At 40.9% G+C, this 18,226-nt stretch overlaps 1 protein-coding gene across 1 annotated transcript in view; it reads left to right on the top strand.

The window, feature by feature from the left end:
- LRP1B (LDL receptor related protein 1B) overlaps positions 1–18,226 on the top strand; it is a 1,585,724-nt gene that overhangs the window by 1,122,442 nt on the left and 445,056 nt on the right. The window contains exon 41 of the mRNA XM_019553609.1: positions 4,498–4,869. Within this exon, the coding sequence (XP_019409154.1) occupies positions 4,498–4,869 (372 nt within the window). The remainder of the gene's footprint in view (positions 1–4,497; positions 4,870–18,226) is intronic.

Here is an 18,226-nt window from a genome sequence, read left to right as displayed (position 1 = left end):
TATTATGGAAATACTTTTTATTTTTCCCTTAGTGTTTTTTTTTTTAAATTATGATAAAATTTACATAAAAAGATGTGTACATAGAAATGTACATAAAATAATGTTGCTAAAGAAATGTATAAAAGAGTTTTAAAACTGACTTACACACAGTACTATGTTTCTGGTCATTTTAAGAACCAAAATGAAAATAAGCAAAACCTTCTTGTCACCTCTGTGATAGTCAAAGAAAAAAATAAATAAAATAAAAGCCTGAATAACAAGATGGTCCTTTAACTGTGTGCTACTGATTATCTCAGGCTCTGTCAGATCAGTATAAGGAAGTACATTGCAAGGCCCACAGCTAAAAACACTCAGCCTCCTGTTCCTCAGAAATTTACATCTAAAAATTACTAGTTTTTTTGAACCACAACTCTGCCAACTGTGCCTGTGTTATATAAGAAGAGATATAGTCCCTGTGTAGGCCAGGTTGCCAATCACATATGTCTTGTCTCTAAGAAATTTGAATAGCGCCCTAAAAGTGACTAGGAACACATCTGTTTTGAACCTGCTTAATATACTCCTCGTGGTTTATGAGGCCAAAGATTAGTTATAATCTACACTGGATAAAAAGCTAAGAAAACCTTGACTTCAGCGATCTCATTTCCTATTAAATCTAAGTCTTATTAATATATTTAACATGCAAACTCCAGTTAAAAGTTCCTCTTGCCAGATGATCAGTGCCAGTCTTTGGTTCCTATGGAGAATGGCTGGATATGACCGTAAGTGGCAGCATTTTCCCTTTTTATCAGATACTGCAAACAGATTTGAAATAATCTGCATGGACTCTTGATACTTGTCTCCCAAGAGGCAGAAAAAGCAGTGGGATTTGAGGACTTCTAATAGCATGTTTGATTCTGCCATCAGAACTCTTTTGCTGTAGTCTTTCCACTAAGAAGAAAGTCAATGCCAAAACTGGTGAGATGACACTAAGGAGGCATCAGAATTATTCAAAAAAAAATCTATGTGCCTCTGTAATTTTACTAGCTATAAGTGACTTTGTGCAGGTTCCAGCTTAAAATTTTCCAATATTTTTTAGTAGTTTAAGGCCTGTTTCAAAATCGAGTGAAGTCAACAGAAGGGTTTGCAGTAACTTCAGTGACCAAGGGTCAGGCACTTGATGAGAAAACCTGGAAAACTATTTCAAAGCTGATGGTGATTGTCTCCTCCAAACTTAAAGTTCCCACCACAAAAGTGATCTAGTCCAAACTGTATAAAGGCATGAAAGCACAAAGAGAGGGAATGTAATAACTAATATTCACCCAATACTTTGATAAGACCGTGTTTCTGATATTCCTAGCATCTACATAAGGATGTAATTACAGTATCCCACATGTTGAAGTCTGTTTTTGCTTTTTAAATAAAACATAGTATTTTTTCTCTCATATTTTTGTTAAATATTATATTAAAAATAAAAAGGTGCCTTCTTTAAAAGAACATTTTATGAGAAATACCTATTATTATTACTTTTGAAAGGAATTTTCAGAGGTTTTGGAAAATAAAAATGACCTTTTTTAGGACTTTCTGGGTAAACTTTTTTATGGTTCTGTGCATGCAGTTTTGCAAGGTTATAAAGCTACTATTTTCTGAAATAAAAAAAATCCTTACATCTTTGGCATTTTTTAAAAATTGGGCTAGATCAAATTAATGCCTGCTTATTTGGAAGGGGTTGGTATATTATGGAAACAGAGAAATAGAAGATTGGGATGAAAAATATTTTATATTTTTTCTGTTATTATTTTTACGTATTTTAAAGACTGCTTTGTAGTAAGACTAGGAGAAATAGTTATTGAAAACTAGAAGGATAAAAATTCTTTTCATGTTAGTTTGAAAAACATAATCTAAGAGAGTTCAATGATTTTTAATGCATTTTTCAAATTTTACTAGGCTACAAATGGTTAATGTCTTTGGGAGGGGCTGTCAGTGAGCCAGGAAGACAAAGGGGAAAAAACAGGTGAAAAATGTTTTGGAATGTTTTTTTCTATCTCTTTTTATTTATCTATTTACTTATTTATTTACTTTTAAATTTTATTGAGCTAGATATAGCTAAGTGTGCTTTTTAAAACTGAAAATAGGTGGCTTCCTGACCTTTTGCCACTAAGAAAAACCCAGGCTGAGGGACAAGTGATTAATCTTTTTTCTCCCCAAAACCTGTCTTACTTTTTCTGAAGCGCCAGTACCATAATAAGTTCTGCAGTCTCTTACCTCAGTGAAATTCTGTATATGTGCAGCAGCCTACACTAATCAGTATTCAAGACTGGGGCCTGAGTAGCATTTCAAAAGTACGTAAAATGAAAAAATGTTATAAAAACAGAGTTGCCAAAATAGGTATCTTAGAAGCAGGAGTAGAAGAGTTTCTCATTTATTATCATTCTTATTCACATATACTCATCCACCCAAAACAGATATTAACTTTTCTTGCCTATTAAAACTTTAATAATTGAAAATCAGAGAAATCTCAGTAACAAATAAGTCTCCAAAATATGTTCATATTATTTTAATATTATTACCAGTATCACGTCTCATAGGGAAAGAACATTCCAACTTCCTAATTTAACCGAATTAAAAATATGAGCGGTAGTTAACCATATTAGCCTACAGTTAAGAAAAAGGAAGGGTAGGGTGGCACCTTAGCTCATATGTACATGAAATGAGGGGCCTGTGTGCACAACACTTTAAAGCGTGTCAAATGCTTTTCACCGCTTTAATGGTGTTGTTGCTTGCATCCATCAGCAGTGTATTGCATATTAATTCCAGCCACTGTAGCACATTCGGTGGTGTAATGCACCTTAAATGACATTGGGGTGCAGCAAACTAAAACTCTCCAAGGAGTTTTAGTTTGATGCCGTACAGCCGCAGAGTGAAGCACTGGGCTCGGTGTGGCTCAGGGCCTGTGCAGGTAGCCCATGCAGACAGCCCGGCAGCAGCCCGGGAAGGCAGGCTCCACCAAAAGAAAAGAAAAAAAAAAAAAAAAGTGGTGAGTCTGATCTCTCCTCCCCTCTCCACCCTGGAGCCTGCCTGCCTACCTGAGCTGGCCCAGTCCTTCCCTCTAGTGCTGCCCGGGACACCCAAACTGGGTGCCTCTGGATGGGTGCCACCTGGGGGAGCCAGTGCTGCTGCGGAGGGAAGCACCAGCTCCCCCCCAGCCCAGGGACCACTCTGCCCACCAGCAGCTCACCTTCTTCTCCCTGCCACCAGAGAGGCAGGTAAGACACTGGTGTATATGACATGGGGGCTTACTTCACCCTAAATTGAAGCGGTGTTTTTAAAAATCCACCACTTCAGTTTAGGGCCCCTGTTTCATCTATACATGCCCTTATAGACTAACTCATTCACAGAGGCATGAGTTTTTTGTAAGCTACAGCCCACTTCATCAAATGCTATGATGAAGTAAACTACAGCATATCGAAGCTTGTGCCTCTCTGAACAAGTTAGTCTATAATGTGCTATCCTTCTCTGCCTTCCTGCCTTCTGCCTAAGAGAACATGGTAAATATATTAGGTCTATACTCATGAAACTAGTGATTTTTTTTTACATATGAAAGGACACTAAGCCTAAATCTAGTAATTGAAAAAGAGTTTAAAGCAATTTCAGATTCTACACATGCCACACATGCCACTGTAGTTGTTTCTGAGTTTTTAATGTTTTCTTCTCCCTCTTACACCAACTGGGAAGTGAGTACAATGAGTCAAATTGACTTTACAGAAAATACCATCAAATACAAAAAGTAAAAAATAGGAGGCAACTAAAATAAGACACAGCATACACAGAGTACTGAAAATACTGAGGAAAATAGTTTCCTTCAGATTTCTAATAGCTATTATAATTTTAGATCTTGTAACAAAAGAAGTAAAATCACACAGAAGTTATTATTTTGATGATAATTTTTAATAGTGTACACTAGGCAGGGATTTTTTAAAAATGCATCCATCAGAAGAACAAAGAAGGAAGCAGTATTCAAGTTTGTTACATTTAAAAACAGGGAAATGGCTCAATAAAATCTTTGTAATATAATTATTTTAAGGTAGAAGATATACAAGATGTGATACAAGTTAGTGTGCTCCAAGAGAATAAAAAAATGATTCTTTTGTTTCCTGATAGTAATGGGTCATTTAAAAAAATAATTAAAAGTATTTTAAAATTCTTATAAATTTCAGGGACTTTGTTGCCTTATAGAAGAACTGTTGTATGTTTTATTCTTTATTTCTATCATACATACTGGAATGCCTTATAAGGGACCTGAATTCCACATGTTTCTGGACTTTAAAAAATTTTTTTAGATGATGATCACAAATTTTGAGGTTTAGAAAATAAAAAATCCCTATGCCTTTGTGATGCTATATTGAATAAAAACATATAACCCAAATGTTTAAATTGATTAATCCCTGGGGTACACAATAAAATAATCTGATTATTGTGACTGTTACAAAAGCTGGACTTTTTTTTTTTTTGTCTTTTCAGGTACTAATATTTGTGCCAAGAATAATGGTGGATGTCAGCAACTTTGCCTCTATCGTGGGAAGGCACAGCGATCGTGTGCTTGTGCACATGGCTATCTTTCAGAAGATGGAGTTACTTGTCTGAGACATGAAGGTTATTTACTGTATTCGGGAAGGACAATATTGAAAAGTATACATCTTTCAGATGAGACCAATTTAAATTCACCAGTAAGACCATATGAAAATCCAGAATATTTCAAAAATGTGATAGCCCTGGCTTTTGACTACAGCCTGAAAGGAAGAGGTACCAACCGCATCTTCTTCAGTGATGCACACTTTGGAAATATACAAGTTATTAAAGACAACTGGGCAAGCAGAAAAGTAATTATTGAAAGTAGGTATATCTTTATTTTTCATATGTTATTTTTTAATAATATTTTATTAAATGAGTATTTGATAACACTTGGCCTTATAGACTACAAATAGCAATGCTATCATACTATAGTGTTATTAAAAACATCATTATTATTATTAATAAAAATGTATCCACAGGTTGCAACAATTCATTGTTATCTTTCCTTGTTACTACCTTAAATTCACTTACATATATCTATGTGATATATAAGGTATTGGAAAGAAAAATATAATGTATTAAGTTCATGAAAATGTTGATATTCCATTTTTTTTTTTAAAGAACAACCTTTCATTCACATTTGACTTTTCAGTAGAATGCATCTTTTCATTTTAATTACGTAAAGATTTCTGACTGCATAAGAAACCATACACATTATCAAAAAGTCAATGAATCTGTAACAGGACTGGGTCCCAGGGACAGCCATGATGCCCCCTGGTGGCCATATGGTTCCTGCCCAGCTCATCCCTAAGTTACCCTCCCTTTACATCTTGACTGTCAGACCTTGTTTTTATTAATAGATTGAATAAGGTGGTTGCCTATAGGTCTAAGAGCTGTTCTGTTCCTGCGAGCAGATCCCCTCTCTCTCTGACTCCACTGATCACACCAATCTCTCCAGTTACATAGGTCCTTCTGGCCTACGCATGCCTCAAGGCACTTGTCACCTTTTGGGCTAATCACTGCCTCCAAACCTTTCCTACAGCCATGCCCATGCCTCGCACATATTTTGCATCATCACTCCTGCAGAACACTTGTCCCCAAAGACACTAGGCCACCTCAAGCCTTTACTCCCTTTTTGGGTCTTCAGCCTTGCCAGGTTTCACCCCTATACTCTAGCTGGTCCCTTAGCCAAGGCTCACTCTCTCAGACCTGGCTTCTAGGCTCCAACCCCTTATCTTGTCCTTTGGGACCTTTATCACTGCCCAACCTGGACTCTGGGTCCCTTGGACCCATGTTCTGCCCCTCTCTGGGCTGTGGGCTCTCTATCTCTGTCTCTACCCCACCCCTGCCTGTCAGGCAACACTGGGCTCTGTGGCCCCTGTACCTTGAGACTGACCCCTGGCAGGGATCAAGACAATCATATTCCCCTTGGGAATTAATGGGTAGGGATCTCCATAACTCATGGAAGAAGTACCCCCCACAGCGGCTCCTTTAATTTTTTTTCATTTCACGCCCCTCTCCCTACCCCTTATTGGTGGAGGGGCTCTGCCAGCTGGGCCATTTGCCACTGATTGCCAGAGAACCAAAAACCATGGTTTTAAATATGCCATAGTTTTTGCATTGCCGCTGCTGATTGGTGAATGGGTCCCATTGGGCCCACCACTTGCTGCTGACTGGCAGGGAGGCAAAAACCAGGGTTTATTTAAAACCACAATTTTTGCTTCCCCAGCAATCAGTGGCAAACAACCTAGCTGGTGGGGTCCCTCCACAGATCAGGGGCAGAGAAACCAAGCAGTGAAATGAAAAAAATTAAATGAGCCTCTGTTGGGGGCATTTCCTCAATGAGGTCCCTACTAATGGGACCTCCAAGCCACCCTTTTCTAGTCCCACCCAAGCCACTGGTGTAAAAGTCTAAAAGTAAGCCCTCTGGATTACTTCCCCACTGGCTCTGAGCATAAACAGTGTTTTGGCCATATCATAAATTCATAGATTCATAGAGTGTAAAGGGCTGGAAGGGACCTTGTATATCATTGTGTCCAGTCCCCTTGCAGTAGGCAGGTAAAGAGAACTGGGGTCAAGTGACCCCAGTGAAGTGACTGTCCAGTCTCCTTTTGAAGATTTATAGGGTAGGTGATTGCACCACCACTGGAGGGAGTTTATTCCACAGCCTGGACCCCCTGATTGTGAAGGAATTTTCCTGGAATTGAGCCGCAAGTCGCCTTCCAGGAGTTTGTATCCTTTGCTCCTGGTCTTCCCCAGAGGTGCCTAGGTCCTCCCTCTTCCCCTTTCTGAAGATGGACACAATGTTGGCTCTCTTCCAGTCCTCAGGGATGTCCCTTGTGTGCCATGATCTTTGAAAGAGTTTAGCTCCCTACCTCACCCCACTCTGAGTTCTACTCCCCTGCAAGTCAACACCACTCTGCTTGCGTTACTCCCAGGGTAGTCCTGATATTACCCAGGAACTCATCTCCAGCTATCCTGCCCTGGAGCTCTTTCCTCAGCAGCTCCCAGAGCCCGGCTGACAACTCTGGTTCAAGCCCTGGGTTTATATAGCTGGAAGCCACACCCCATTTTGGTCATGTGAATCCTTGAGCTGCCACAGGTGTATCCTGATTTTGCTTGTCAGCTGCACCTCAAGGAAACTTACTGTTGCTAATCTCTGCTGTAATAATAGCTTGTAGTAGGTAAATCCCCAGGTACCAAGTACCTGTTCCCCTGTAGCTCAAAATGGACTGCTTTTCTGCCTGAGGCTCTTCCTTGTTCTCATTCACCCTTAAAGTAAAGGGAGCCTTTGAGGCTGTGTTATAGCATCAAAAAATACACAGAGCTTGACTGCATCAAATTTGCCCTGTAATAATGTTTAGGATATTATCAAATTTTCAGGCACAAGAAAATGCTCAATTTTTTCAAGAAATATGAAGTGAATAGTGTGGTTCCAATATTACTATCACCATTAAAACATGACAAGGTCACACAAAGTGAATCATGGCATATATTATAAAGGCTGGAGGGGGGTTGGGGGAGGGGAATTCTGGGTATCCTGACTTCTCAGATATAACAGAAATTGTGCTGAGCTGTGTAAAAGTTCTGTTTAGAGGAGAAGGATGCATGGGCAATGAACGCTGCTTCTAGAGAGAGCAAATGGGAAATTCATAGTATCATATTTGACAGAGTTGGAAGAGACCTGAGCAGATCATCAAGTATGACCACCTGCCATGGCAGGAAAGAATACTGGGGTCAAACGACCCCAGCAAGCTGTTCATCTAGCCTCTTCTTAAAGACTCCCAGGGTAGGAGCCAGCACCACTTCTCTTGGAAGTTGGTTCCAGATCCTAGCTGCCCTGACAGTTAAATAGCGCCTCCTGATGTCTAGTCTGAATCTACCCTCTGTCAGCTTGTGACCATTATTTCTAGTCACTCCTGGTAGTGCTTGGGGAAACAGGCACTCCCCCAATGCCTGCTGGTCCCCATTGACTAGTTTGTACTCCACTAGATCCCCCTTCAGCCTTCTCTTGTGGAGCCTGAACAGGTTCAGGTCCCTTAGCCTGTCCTTGTAGGGCCTGCCCTGCTGCCCCCTGACTATGCAAGTCACCCTTCTCTGGACCCTCTCCATGTTGTCCACATCCCTCCTGAAGTGTGTCACCCAGAACTGAACACAGTACTCCAAATGCAGCCTGAACAGTGTTGCATAGAGAGGGAGGATCACCTCCTTGGACCTGCTTAAGATGCATCTGTGAATGCATGACAAGGTACAGTTGGTCTTCCTGACCATATCCCCACACTGTCAGCCCATGTCCATTTTGGCATCAATAATGACTCCAAGATCCTTTTCTGCCTCAGCACTGATGAGGAGGGAGTTCCCCAGCCTGTAGGTATGGTGCTGGTTCTTCCTCCCCAGGTGCATCACCTTGTACTTGTCATTGTTGAAACCCATTCTGTTCTCATCTGCCCACCCCTGAAACCTGTCTAGGTACAATTGCAGCCTATTCCTCCCTTCTAGCATTCTCACTTCCCCCCACATCTTAGTGTCATCAGCAAATTTGAACAGGGTGCTTTTTACCCCCTCATCCAAGTTGCTGATGAAGAAGTTGAACAGTGTGGGCCTGAGGACCGAGCCCTGCAGAACCCTACTGCCCACATCCCTCCAGGTCAAATAGGACTTGTCCACCACCACTCTCTGGATGTGACCCTCGAGCCAGTTAGTGACCCAATTGACTGTGTAGGTATTGATGTCACAGTCCCCTAGTTTTTTAATGAGAGTGGGGTGAAAGACATTGTCGAAGGCCTTCCTAAAGGGGACACAAAAATTCATGTTTGTGTCCCCAGACTTGATGATGAAATGATCAGCAAGAATATGTCTCTGTAATACTACAGTTCTGTAGAGCCCTAGTCATGGCCTTCAATTCTATTGTAAAAAATTCTGATGAGACAGAATCAAAAGACAGTGTGTTTTGTAAAGACATTATAATTAAAGATTTTCAGTTTAGTTTAGTTTTTATTCTCCTGTAGTTAACAGAAGTGTAGAGTTCTATAGAACAGCTTAACACACAACGCCTTATCATGTTTTGATTACGTTTGGTGTTTTGAGAGGCGTTCCTTCTGCTTGGTGTGATTAGACTTCATTGCAATCCCATGATTGAAGGATGATCCCTACCTTTCATTGAGGAGAGTGGGGATGATGACTGTATTGTAGACCTGAATTTTGGTCTTTGATGAGTATTTATTGCAGTCTCTGTAAAGCAATATACCAAAGGAGACACTTGCACACTGGATCCTGTGGTGGATCTCTTCATCAGTATTCAGTCTCTGAGAGAACTGGGGAAGTGAAGTAGGGGAGGTGGTCAACTATCTCCAGGGTCTTTCCCTTGATGGTAATTTGGGAAGGAGGGTAACATTCATGGCCCAGGACAAGCTAATAGAGCACTTTATTCTTCTTGATTTTGAGAGAGAGGCTCAAAGTTTGGTAGGCTTCTCCAAAAAGATCCATTATGGTCTGAAGATTTTCATGACATCTTGCCAAGGAGAATAAGCTGTTCTCTTGTGGTCAAGGAGGGCTTGGATCTTGGTGTCACTTTCATAGAACTAGTCTGTATGTCAATGAATGTTATAGGGCAGAGAGCTTTCCATGGAGACACTGTTGGAGATCCTTGTGGACCTCTGAGTCTTTAAGATATTTGGTGTTGAGGGTCCTTTGCATTGCCTTTGGCTGTTTTTGATGTTTTGGAGTAAGTGTTTGTACATGGATGTAATGGATCTGACAGGACAGTGATCTGTCCAGCAGTCTTTGGTTTCTTGCATAGCTCTTGTGATATGAACATCCATTTCATCATGGGCTCTAAATATAACATAGTCAAGGAAGTGCCAGTGCTTAGAGCAAGGTCTTGTATTTGTTACTCTGAAGATGGTGTTCATGGTGACAAGACTATGCAGCACACATTTGCTGAGGATGTGGATGTCATTGGAGTAAGCTTTCTGTACTCCTTCCTTCCCAGTGGTGCCACTTCAGAGTTCCAGGTCACATCTGACTCTGGTGTTGAGGTCATCAAGGAAAATGATCATGTCCTCTTTGTAAGCATTAGTTGAAATATGGTCAAGGCTGGTGTAGAACTGTTTTTGACATCAGCATCAAGCATTGGGGCATACATGCTAATGACAGCAGTGTACTGATTGTTACTGAGCTTAAGACAAAGCATCATAAGATGTTGAGTAATGGCCACAAGGAGCTCCATAAGTTGAGTGATGAGCTGATTCTTAATAGAGAAACCAATGCCATGAACATATCTGTCTTGGGTGGTTTCTCCTTCCAGGTGTAGCCTTCACTGTCTTCCTTTAGCTGACCCTCACTCAGTTATCTTGTCTCACTAAGAGCTGCAATGTTGATGTTGTATACTGCTAGTTCCCTAGAGATGAGTGAAGTTCTTTCTGGTTGTTCATTGTTTTGCTTGTCCATCAAGGTGCAAACATTCCATGTTGCAAAACTATCTTTTTTTTTTTCCTCAGAGAGTGTGACCTAGTGGATCTGGTTATCCAGCCAGGAACAGATAACATGGTGTAGGTTTAGGCCACCTTCTCTAGCCCCTTCCCCATGTGGGGTGGCCAGAGGGGATCCTAAATAGGACAGTCACAGTAGCAGGTTCTGAATTGCAGCAGTCTCAGTCCAGGTGCAAAGTGACTATCACATTGCTGGTGCCTTCATGCCAGTTCATGACTGGAGACTTCAGATTAACTAGTCCTGTCTCTGTCACTGGTCCATTGCCACAAGGATTTTGGAGTTTGGTACAGGAGAACATGTTGTTTCCTGGGGTAAAATACTGTGCATGCCTTTGTTTAATGTGTGGGGAAAGAACAACTGCACAATATTGACAAAGTGGTGATCTGAGCTCAGTGACAAGGTAAAACCCTAGAAGACAGAAGATCTCCATCTTGCTGCAACCTCCTTCTACCTTTATAGATATTTAAATCCTGACATCTTCTTCCACTTCATCCACCATTGAGGACTTAGGGCTGGACCTTTGTGTGTCACCTGAGACTGAAGACAACTTGGCTTCTAGACTGGAAGTAAACTTTCACCTGGCACTGTCTAATACCTTTAGTAATCAACTAAAAAGTGGTAGTGAAGACTATGATGATGCCCCTTATTAGCCTCAGTAGACTTATTAGCCCTAGTAGCCTTGGTAATTATAGAGGAAGTACCCGCCTCTGCATTAGTTTCTCATTTTTCTTCCTCAGTTGCTAATGTCCGTCTTGACATGAGTAGTCTTTGTTAGGCTAAAATGAGGGGCGGGGGGAAATGCATTAGCAAGAGAAAGCTGAAGAATCACCATCTCTCCCTGTGCTCTCTGAATCAGAAAGGTATTTGAGACTGTCAAATAATATTACAGTCACCACTTCTTCAAAGTCATTTGAAGTTAGAGTACTCATTATTTTGGAAAATCATCATTAGTTTGGGAATTGGTGATGTACTTGTTCTCACAGGTCACTAACCACCCCATAGAGTCTACAGCTAGACTCTGTGCTATACCAAATAGTTGGGCATTTCAACAGAAACATATCTTGTAAGTACTGAGGATAACCTGCTTACTAATTGACCATTTTGTGGACTTAACAGGTACAGGCTATATAATCAAGGGAAGTTTTCACCCTAAGATTCCCACTCTACCTTTCAGTATGCTCAAAAGAGAAAGTCAGTAAAAGGTCTCATAGATAAGGAAATCACAGATTTACAACTTCCTCTGTGCATTTTTCTCCCCATGGTCTCTCTCAGGCCTCATTCTCTGGCCTAGATATAAAGCAAATATTTTGCTTGCACCTGGAAAAGACAGAGTCCTTTGAAAAATCTAATAACATATGTGAAGTATGTGGAGAATGCTTACTAAACAGAAATAGACACCCAGTTTGAAAAAGCAGAGCTGCATGAACAGTTTTTGCTTGCTCATATCCCTGGGTGGAGGGGAGGGGATCCATAATAGGGTTTTCTTAAGAGTTTATTTGCCATTTGCTATTGGTCTTAAAGAGCTGCCTTTGCATATACACACCACTTGCTGCAGCTCCACTTCACCCTCTAGTAGAACCACAGGATTTAATAAGATTAAGACTATATCGTTTTAGGACCTATACACTCCTTTATATGGAAGAATGAAATAATACCATCTGTTTTATTCCTATTTTAATGGACATTGCTTTACAAGGAATTTCCATAATCCACTGTCAGGCAAGCCATATATCATAGGCATGAACATGCATTGGCAACATTTTAAGAATAGTTCCTAGAAAATAGTTTCTTTTTACAGTGAAAAAGTATAAATATACCATCTATGTGAAATATATTCTCCAGTTATTTTCTTAAGGTTGTATGTTTTTGGCTTATATATTTTTCAGAATCATTTTTAAGGAATTAATATTCATTTCACTGACAATAAAAATTCTAATTTCAAGTTTTATTGCCAGGTCTTTAAAAACATGTTCATTAACATATTGCTTTATAGCATCTATCAATATTTTTAAGAAGCCTTAATTAAGGTATTGCATTAAGGTTCAAAACATAAAGTCAAAGCTAATACAACGTAATTTAGTTGGCCTAAATCATCACGGAGTTGGCAGCAAAGGTAAATTCAAATATAATGCTAAGATCTTTGTCCTTCAAAACATAGTTTATACATAATACCAGATAACAAATAGATTTTGGGTTCTGTCCTGATGGTATAATTAACTTTTGAAATAATTTTACTGCAACTAAAAAAATAAACCTTGAAATTATGCAGGAAATGTGAAGGCAGAAAACAAGTTTATGTATTCAACTGTGCTAGCAAAAAATGCAGAGATATATATCTTTGATTTAATCATAGTATAATTTTTAAAGATTTTGTAGCAACAAAAATTACATATGTGGGAAATTTGCATCATTTTAATATTGTATGATCCTTAAATTATACTTTATTTGGATTCGGCTATCAAAGCCATTATGCTTATAGGATTACTTAGATGTTAAGCATGCATCTCATAGTTAGTGTTATGTCCTAAACTTATTTTTAACAATCTGAGGCTCTAGCTTCTTAATAATAATAATATTGTAGATACTAAAAGAAAAATGGACTTTCAAAGGTCAGCTTTGATTTTTTTTAAAATTTCTTTTTCCCTTTTAAATTCTGAGGTAATATTATAAAATTCTGTCTCCTGGAGGAAGACAAGTAGTGTCTCCCCACAAAAAGTTAATATTTACTTAAGAATCCTTGATCTCCTATACTAGAACAATATCTATAGATGGGACTCTTAGTGCTAGGGCAGTGGTTCCTAACCTTGGGTCATGACCCAAATGAGGGTTGCGGGGGCAATGCCGGCAGTGCTGCAAACAAAGGATAAGCTACACCATATGCCATGAGTTTCCCCGCCCCGGGCCACCGCACTCCACTCCCAGCAGCAGGTCACAGTAAAAAAAACTTGGGAACCACTGTCTTAGGGCTTTGCTACACCTTAAACTGTGAGTTGCACAAATGTTGCTTGGTATTAGTGTTAGCTCAAGTTTGCAGGAGTCACACTTAATCCTTCCCTCTCACACACGCATACTTCCCATTCTGGGCTTATCTTGTGTCCCCTAGGGAACCCCTAGTCTTCACTCTTGGGGTGAGCCCCCCAGCTCTGCCCTCTCCTTATTGTAGCTACCCAGCTTTCTGTCCCAATGCAGCACACAGGGAAGGGTTAACTTGCCTGTCCATCCATTGCTGCCAGGCTGCTTTTCTTCTCTGGGCTGAGCCCACCCAGAGACCTGCAGTGGTGGTAACTCGGCAAGCAGGTTAATTTTTCCCTACCCGCTCCTCCAGAATAGACACCATGTACAAGTAAGCAGGGTAACGGGGTAGTGAGCAGCAGGGATCCTGGTTTACCTCCCAGCTCCTGCAAACCCCCCAACTCCCAGCTGGCTGCAATTTCCCCCAGCTCCCAGCAAACCTCCCCAGTCCCTCAGCCCCAAGTCAACTTCCCCACCCCCCACAGCCCAGCAACCCCTCATCCCCCTGCAAGTCCCACTTACCACTTCACAGGCTCCAGAAGGAAAGTGAGCCTGACCCAAGACTTGGGACTGACTAAAAGCCTCAGGCCCTGCTCTTCCCCCTCTCCCTCTGGGCAGGGTTGGGACTTTCCTGCCCTTTTTGCAATCAGCTCTTACAGGCTGGGACTGTGCCAGCTTGCAGAGCTTTTTGCAAAAGGGAGAAATCTGTGGGTTTCCCTGCTAAAAGGAGAAGTCCACATTTTCTCTGATAAAACTGGGAAATCCATGGTTTTCTCCATTTTTCTGTGGGTAACAGAAAACCCAGATCCCTGGTGAGAAGGGATGTAGGGTATTGGGGGTGGGGCTGGGATGTGGAGGAGGGAATGTTTATACTAAATTGTAGCCTAGAGTGACTACGCCTTAGTGCGACATGAGCTGGGTAGGACAGATCAAAGATAACTCTGCCCTGGGGTGGCATAACTTTGAGCCTCATAATGAGTGCTTAGCACCAGTTTCAGGTGTTAATGTGCAGACTATTCAAGTGTTAAGAGCTCCAGGAGCTGCCAAAAATGACTGTATAACAAGGTCTGTATATGTTATCCTTGGTTCTAGTTATTGGCCCCATGTTCTGAGGCACAGTTCAAAATTGAAAACTTAGCATGTAATGACTTGCTTAAGCCAAGATACACCATTTAAAAGAATGAAAAAAAAAATCTGTACTATAGTTTGTTCCCCTGTCCTATCCCGATGAGCTGTAATTTAGAAGAGACATAAAATGCTTTATTCTACATTTGGGTAGTAAACACCAGTAACTTCTACTGGAGATTCCAGTCCAAGCCTCGCTCTCAGTGTCCTATCAGAAAACAAAGAAAGAACAAGCAAATCCTGCCATAGTTCCACTCTACTTCCTCAGGACATAAGGCACAGGTTTGATGAGAAAATTGAAACTCCATGATCATTTATGCCTATTCTAGATTCCTTTGTTCAAATCTGGTTCTTTCTCCCAGACTAATGGGTCTTACAGATAATTTGAAATGATTGTATCATCATGTTTCATGCCAATCCTGATTCTTACACCTTTACCAAATGCTCTTCAGGCATTCTTCTCACAAGGGCATTTAATTTCTGGATAGGCTGACTTTTATCTATACAGATGATGATAGAGGCAATAAGGAGCTGAGTAGACAGCTTGCTTAACTGCCTACTTCTGTCTCAGGTTCTTGTGTCGTAAGGAAATAAAAACTTTCCTCTCTTAGGTTTCTTTCTCATAGTATTTATTGAAAAAGCCAAGAATAATCTCTGGCTGTTTTCTTTCTTTTCCTTATTCTGTGAGAGAAAATGAGGGCTGCATGATTTCTTCAGCACTTGTGCACAAACACAACTTGCCCCATGAGAGCAATTTCATAAATGTCTGTGGAAATCAAGCTGAAAACAGTTGCTGTGTAATAACACAAGAGAGTTCTTAGCTTGCAGACAAGCTAGTGTAACTTTTTGACTGAGTCACTGAAAAACAGCACATCTACACCATATAATCAAAAATAAGTTGCCTGTGTACTTAATTTGCCACATATATATTTTTCTTTCAAGATAATTACATATCTTAAAAGTGAAACACTTATTTGGAGAACTATCATTGGATGTGCTGAGTGTATGAAATATTAACATAAATGATATGCTGTCAACAACATGCACTTTTATTTGATCTTCTGTACACTAAAAATGTTTTAGTTTAATTTTTTTCTGAATTCAGAACTTTCCTTAAATTAAATAAAGTTCAACTTTTCTGTCATTTAGTGAAAAAATAGCCAGGTTTGCTGCTTCAAAATATTATTTTTCAAAGATGGAAAAATGGAAACAGGTAAAATGCAGGCTAGATATGCACCTTGTAGACAAATTAAATAAAATACAGAGAAAGCATAAGTTTTTGTGAACTGAGACTCATTTCTTAAGGTGCTGTCAAAGGACAAGCATCGCATTGAAAGTGGAGTGAGTGATCTGAATACAGGTGGAGGGGAAACAAGGAAAGAACGCATAGGTACAAAAGGGTCACATAAACTAATCCAGGTAAAGGGATAAAAACCCATAGGTCCTGTTTAAATTATAATGCATTCCAGTCTTTGAATAATTTCTTGTTCTGCAAGTTCCTGTTCCAATTGTTTTTTCCAAGCTTGCTGTCAAAGAACAGCAGTCCTGAGGTCAACAATGCAGTGTGCAGGGAAGTCAAACTGTTCTACCACAAGCTTTTGTATCTTTTTCACATTCTGAGCTAAGATCAGACCGGTGTTCATTTATTCCCTACATGTGTTGATTTCCCCATCTCTGATAGAGACAGCAGAGTAATACTGTAAGCAGAGGGATAGTGTATCACTCAGGGAACTCATGGGCAGGATCCCTTGGGAAGCCAGACTGATGGGGGAGGAGTCCAGGAGAGCTGATTGTATTTTAAAGAACCCTTACTGAGAGTGCAGGAACAAACTATCCTGATGTTCAGGAAGACTAGCAAGTACAGCAGAAGACCAGATTGGCTTAGCAGGGAACTCTTCAGTAAACTAAAGCACAAAAAGGAAGCTTATAAGAAGTGAAAACTTGGACAAACAATGAGGGGGAATATAAAAGTATTGCTCGGGCATGAAAGGATCAAGTCAGGAAGGCCAATGCACAGTTGGAGTTGCAGCTAGCAAGGGACATGAAGGGAAACAAGAAGGGTCTCTACAGGTATGTTAGTAACATGAAAAAGATCAGGGAAAGTGTGGGTACCTTACTGAGTGGGGGAGGCAACTTAGTGACAGAGGATTCAGAAAAGACTGAAGTACTCAATGCCTTTTTCACCTCAGTCTTCATAGTCAAAGTCAGCTTACAGATTACTGCTCCTAGCAGCACAGTTTGAGTAAGTGGTGAGCAGCAATGTGGTGAAAGAAAAGGTTGGGGACTATTTAGAAAAACTGGACATATACAAGTCCATGGGGCTCAATGGGATGCACCCAAGAGTGCTGAGGGACTTGGCTGATGTGATTGCAGAGCTGCTGGCCATCATCTTTGAAAACTCATGGTGATTGTGAGAGGTCCCAGATGACTGGAAAAGGGCAAACATAGTGTCCATATTTAAGAAAAGGAAAAAGGAGAATCCAGGGAACTACAGACCAGTCAGCCTCACATCAAACCCTAGAAAAATTATGGAACAGATCCTCAAGGAAGCCATTTCTAAACACTTGGAGGAGAAGAAGGTGATTAGGAACAGTCAGCATGGATTCACCAAGGGCAAGTAATGCCTGACCAACCTGACTGCCTTCTCTGATGAGATGACTGGCTCTGTGAATATGGAGAAAGCAGTGAATGTGGTATACCTTGCTTTTAGCAAGGCTTTCAATATGGTCTTCCAGAACATTCTTACAGGCAAGCTAAGAAAGTATGAACTGCATGAATGGACTGTATGGTGAACAGGAAAATGGCTCAATGTAGTAATCAATGGCTCAATGTCTAGCTGGCAGCCAGTATCAAGTGGAGTGCCCCAGGAACAGATGACTCTAGGGCTGTATGGGGCCTGAGGCCTATCAGCCTCTGTGGTGCCTGTACAGGGAGGGGGTGTGGTGAGTCGCCAGAGCGGGGGTGGAGGGGTGCTGTCCATGGGACCTATACAACACTCCCCAAAGTGCAGGGCCTAGGGCAGTCACCTCAATTCCACCCCCACCCTCCCAAGGGACAGCTTTGTCCCCCGGGGTCAGCCCAGGGGCCAGTTTTGTTCAATATCTTCATCAATGTCCTGGAAGATGACATAGAGTGCACCCTCAGCAACTTTCCAGATGACACCAAGCTGGGGGAAGTTGTAGATATGCTGGAGGGTAAGGCTAGGATTCAGAGTGATCTTGACAAATTGGAGGACTGAACCAAAAGAAATCTCATGAGGTTCAGCAAGGACAAGTGCAAAGTCCTGCACTTAATGAAAGAAGAATCCCATGCACCACTACAGGTTGGGAGCTGAATGGGTGGGCAGCAGCTCTGCAGAAAAGGACCCGGGGGTTAAGGTGGGTTATAAGCTGAATATGAACCAGCCATGTGCCCTTGTTGCTCTGAAAGCTAACGGCATACTGGGCTGCATTGGTAGGAGTGTCGCCATCAGAAATTGACACCCAGTTTGGAAAAGCAGAGCTCCATGAGCACTTCTTGCTTGCTTGCTTGCTTGTTCATATCTTGGGTG

This window comes from Crocodylus porosus, unplaced genomic scaffold, assembly GCF_001723895.1.
Source record: "Crocodylus porosus isolate Cpor-Errol unplaced genomic scaffold, CroPor_comp1, whole genome shotgun sequence".
NCBI classification, from domain to species: Eukaryota; Metazoa; Chordata; order Crocodylia; family Crocodylidae; genus Crocodylus; species Crocodylus porosus.
The sequence above is the reverse complement of the archived record's forward strand: the minus strand, read 5'-3'. Positions and strand labels throughout refer to the sequence as shown.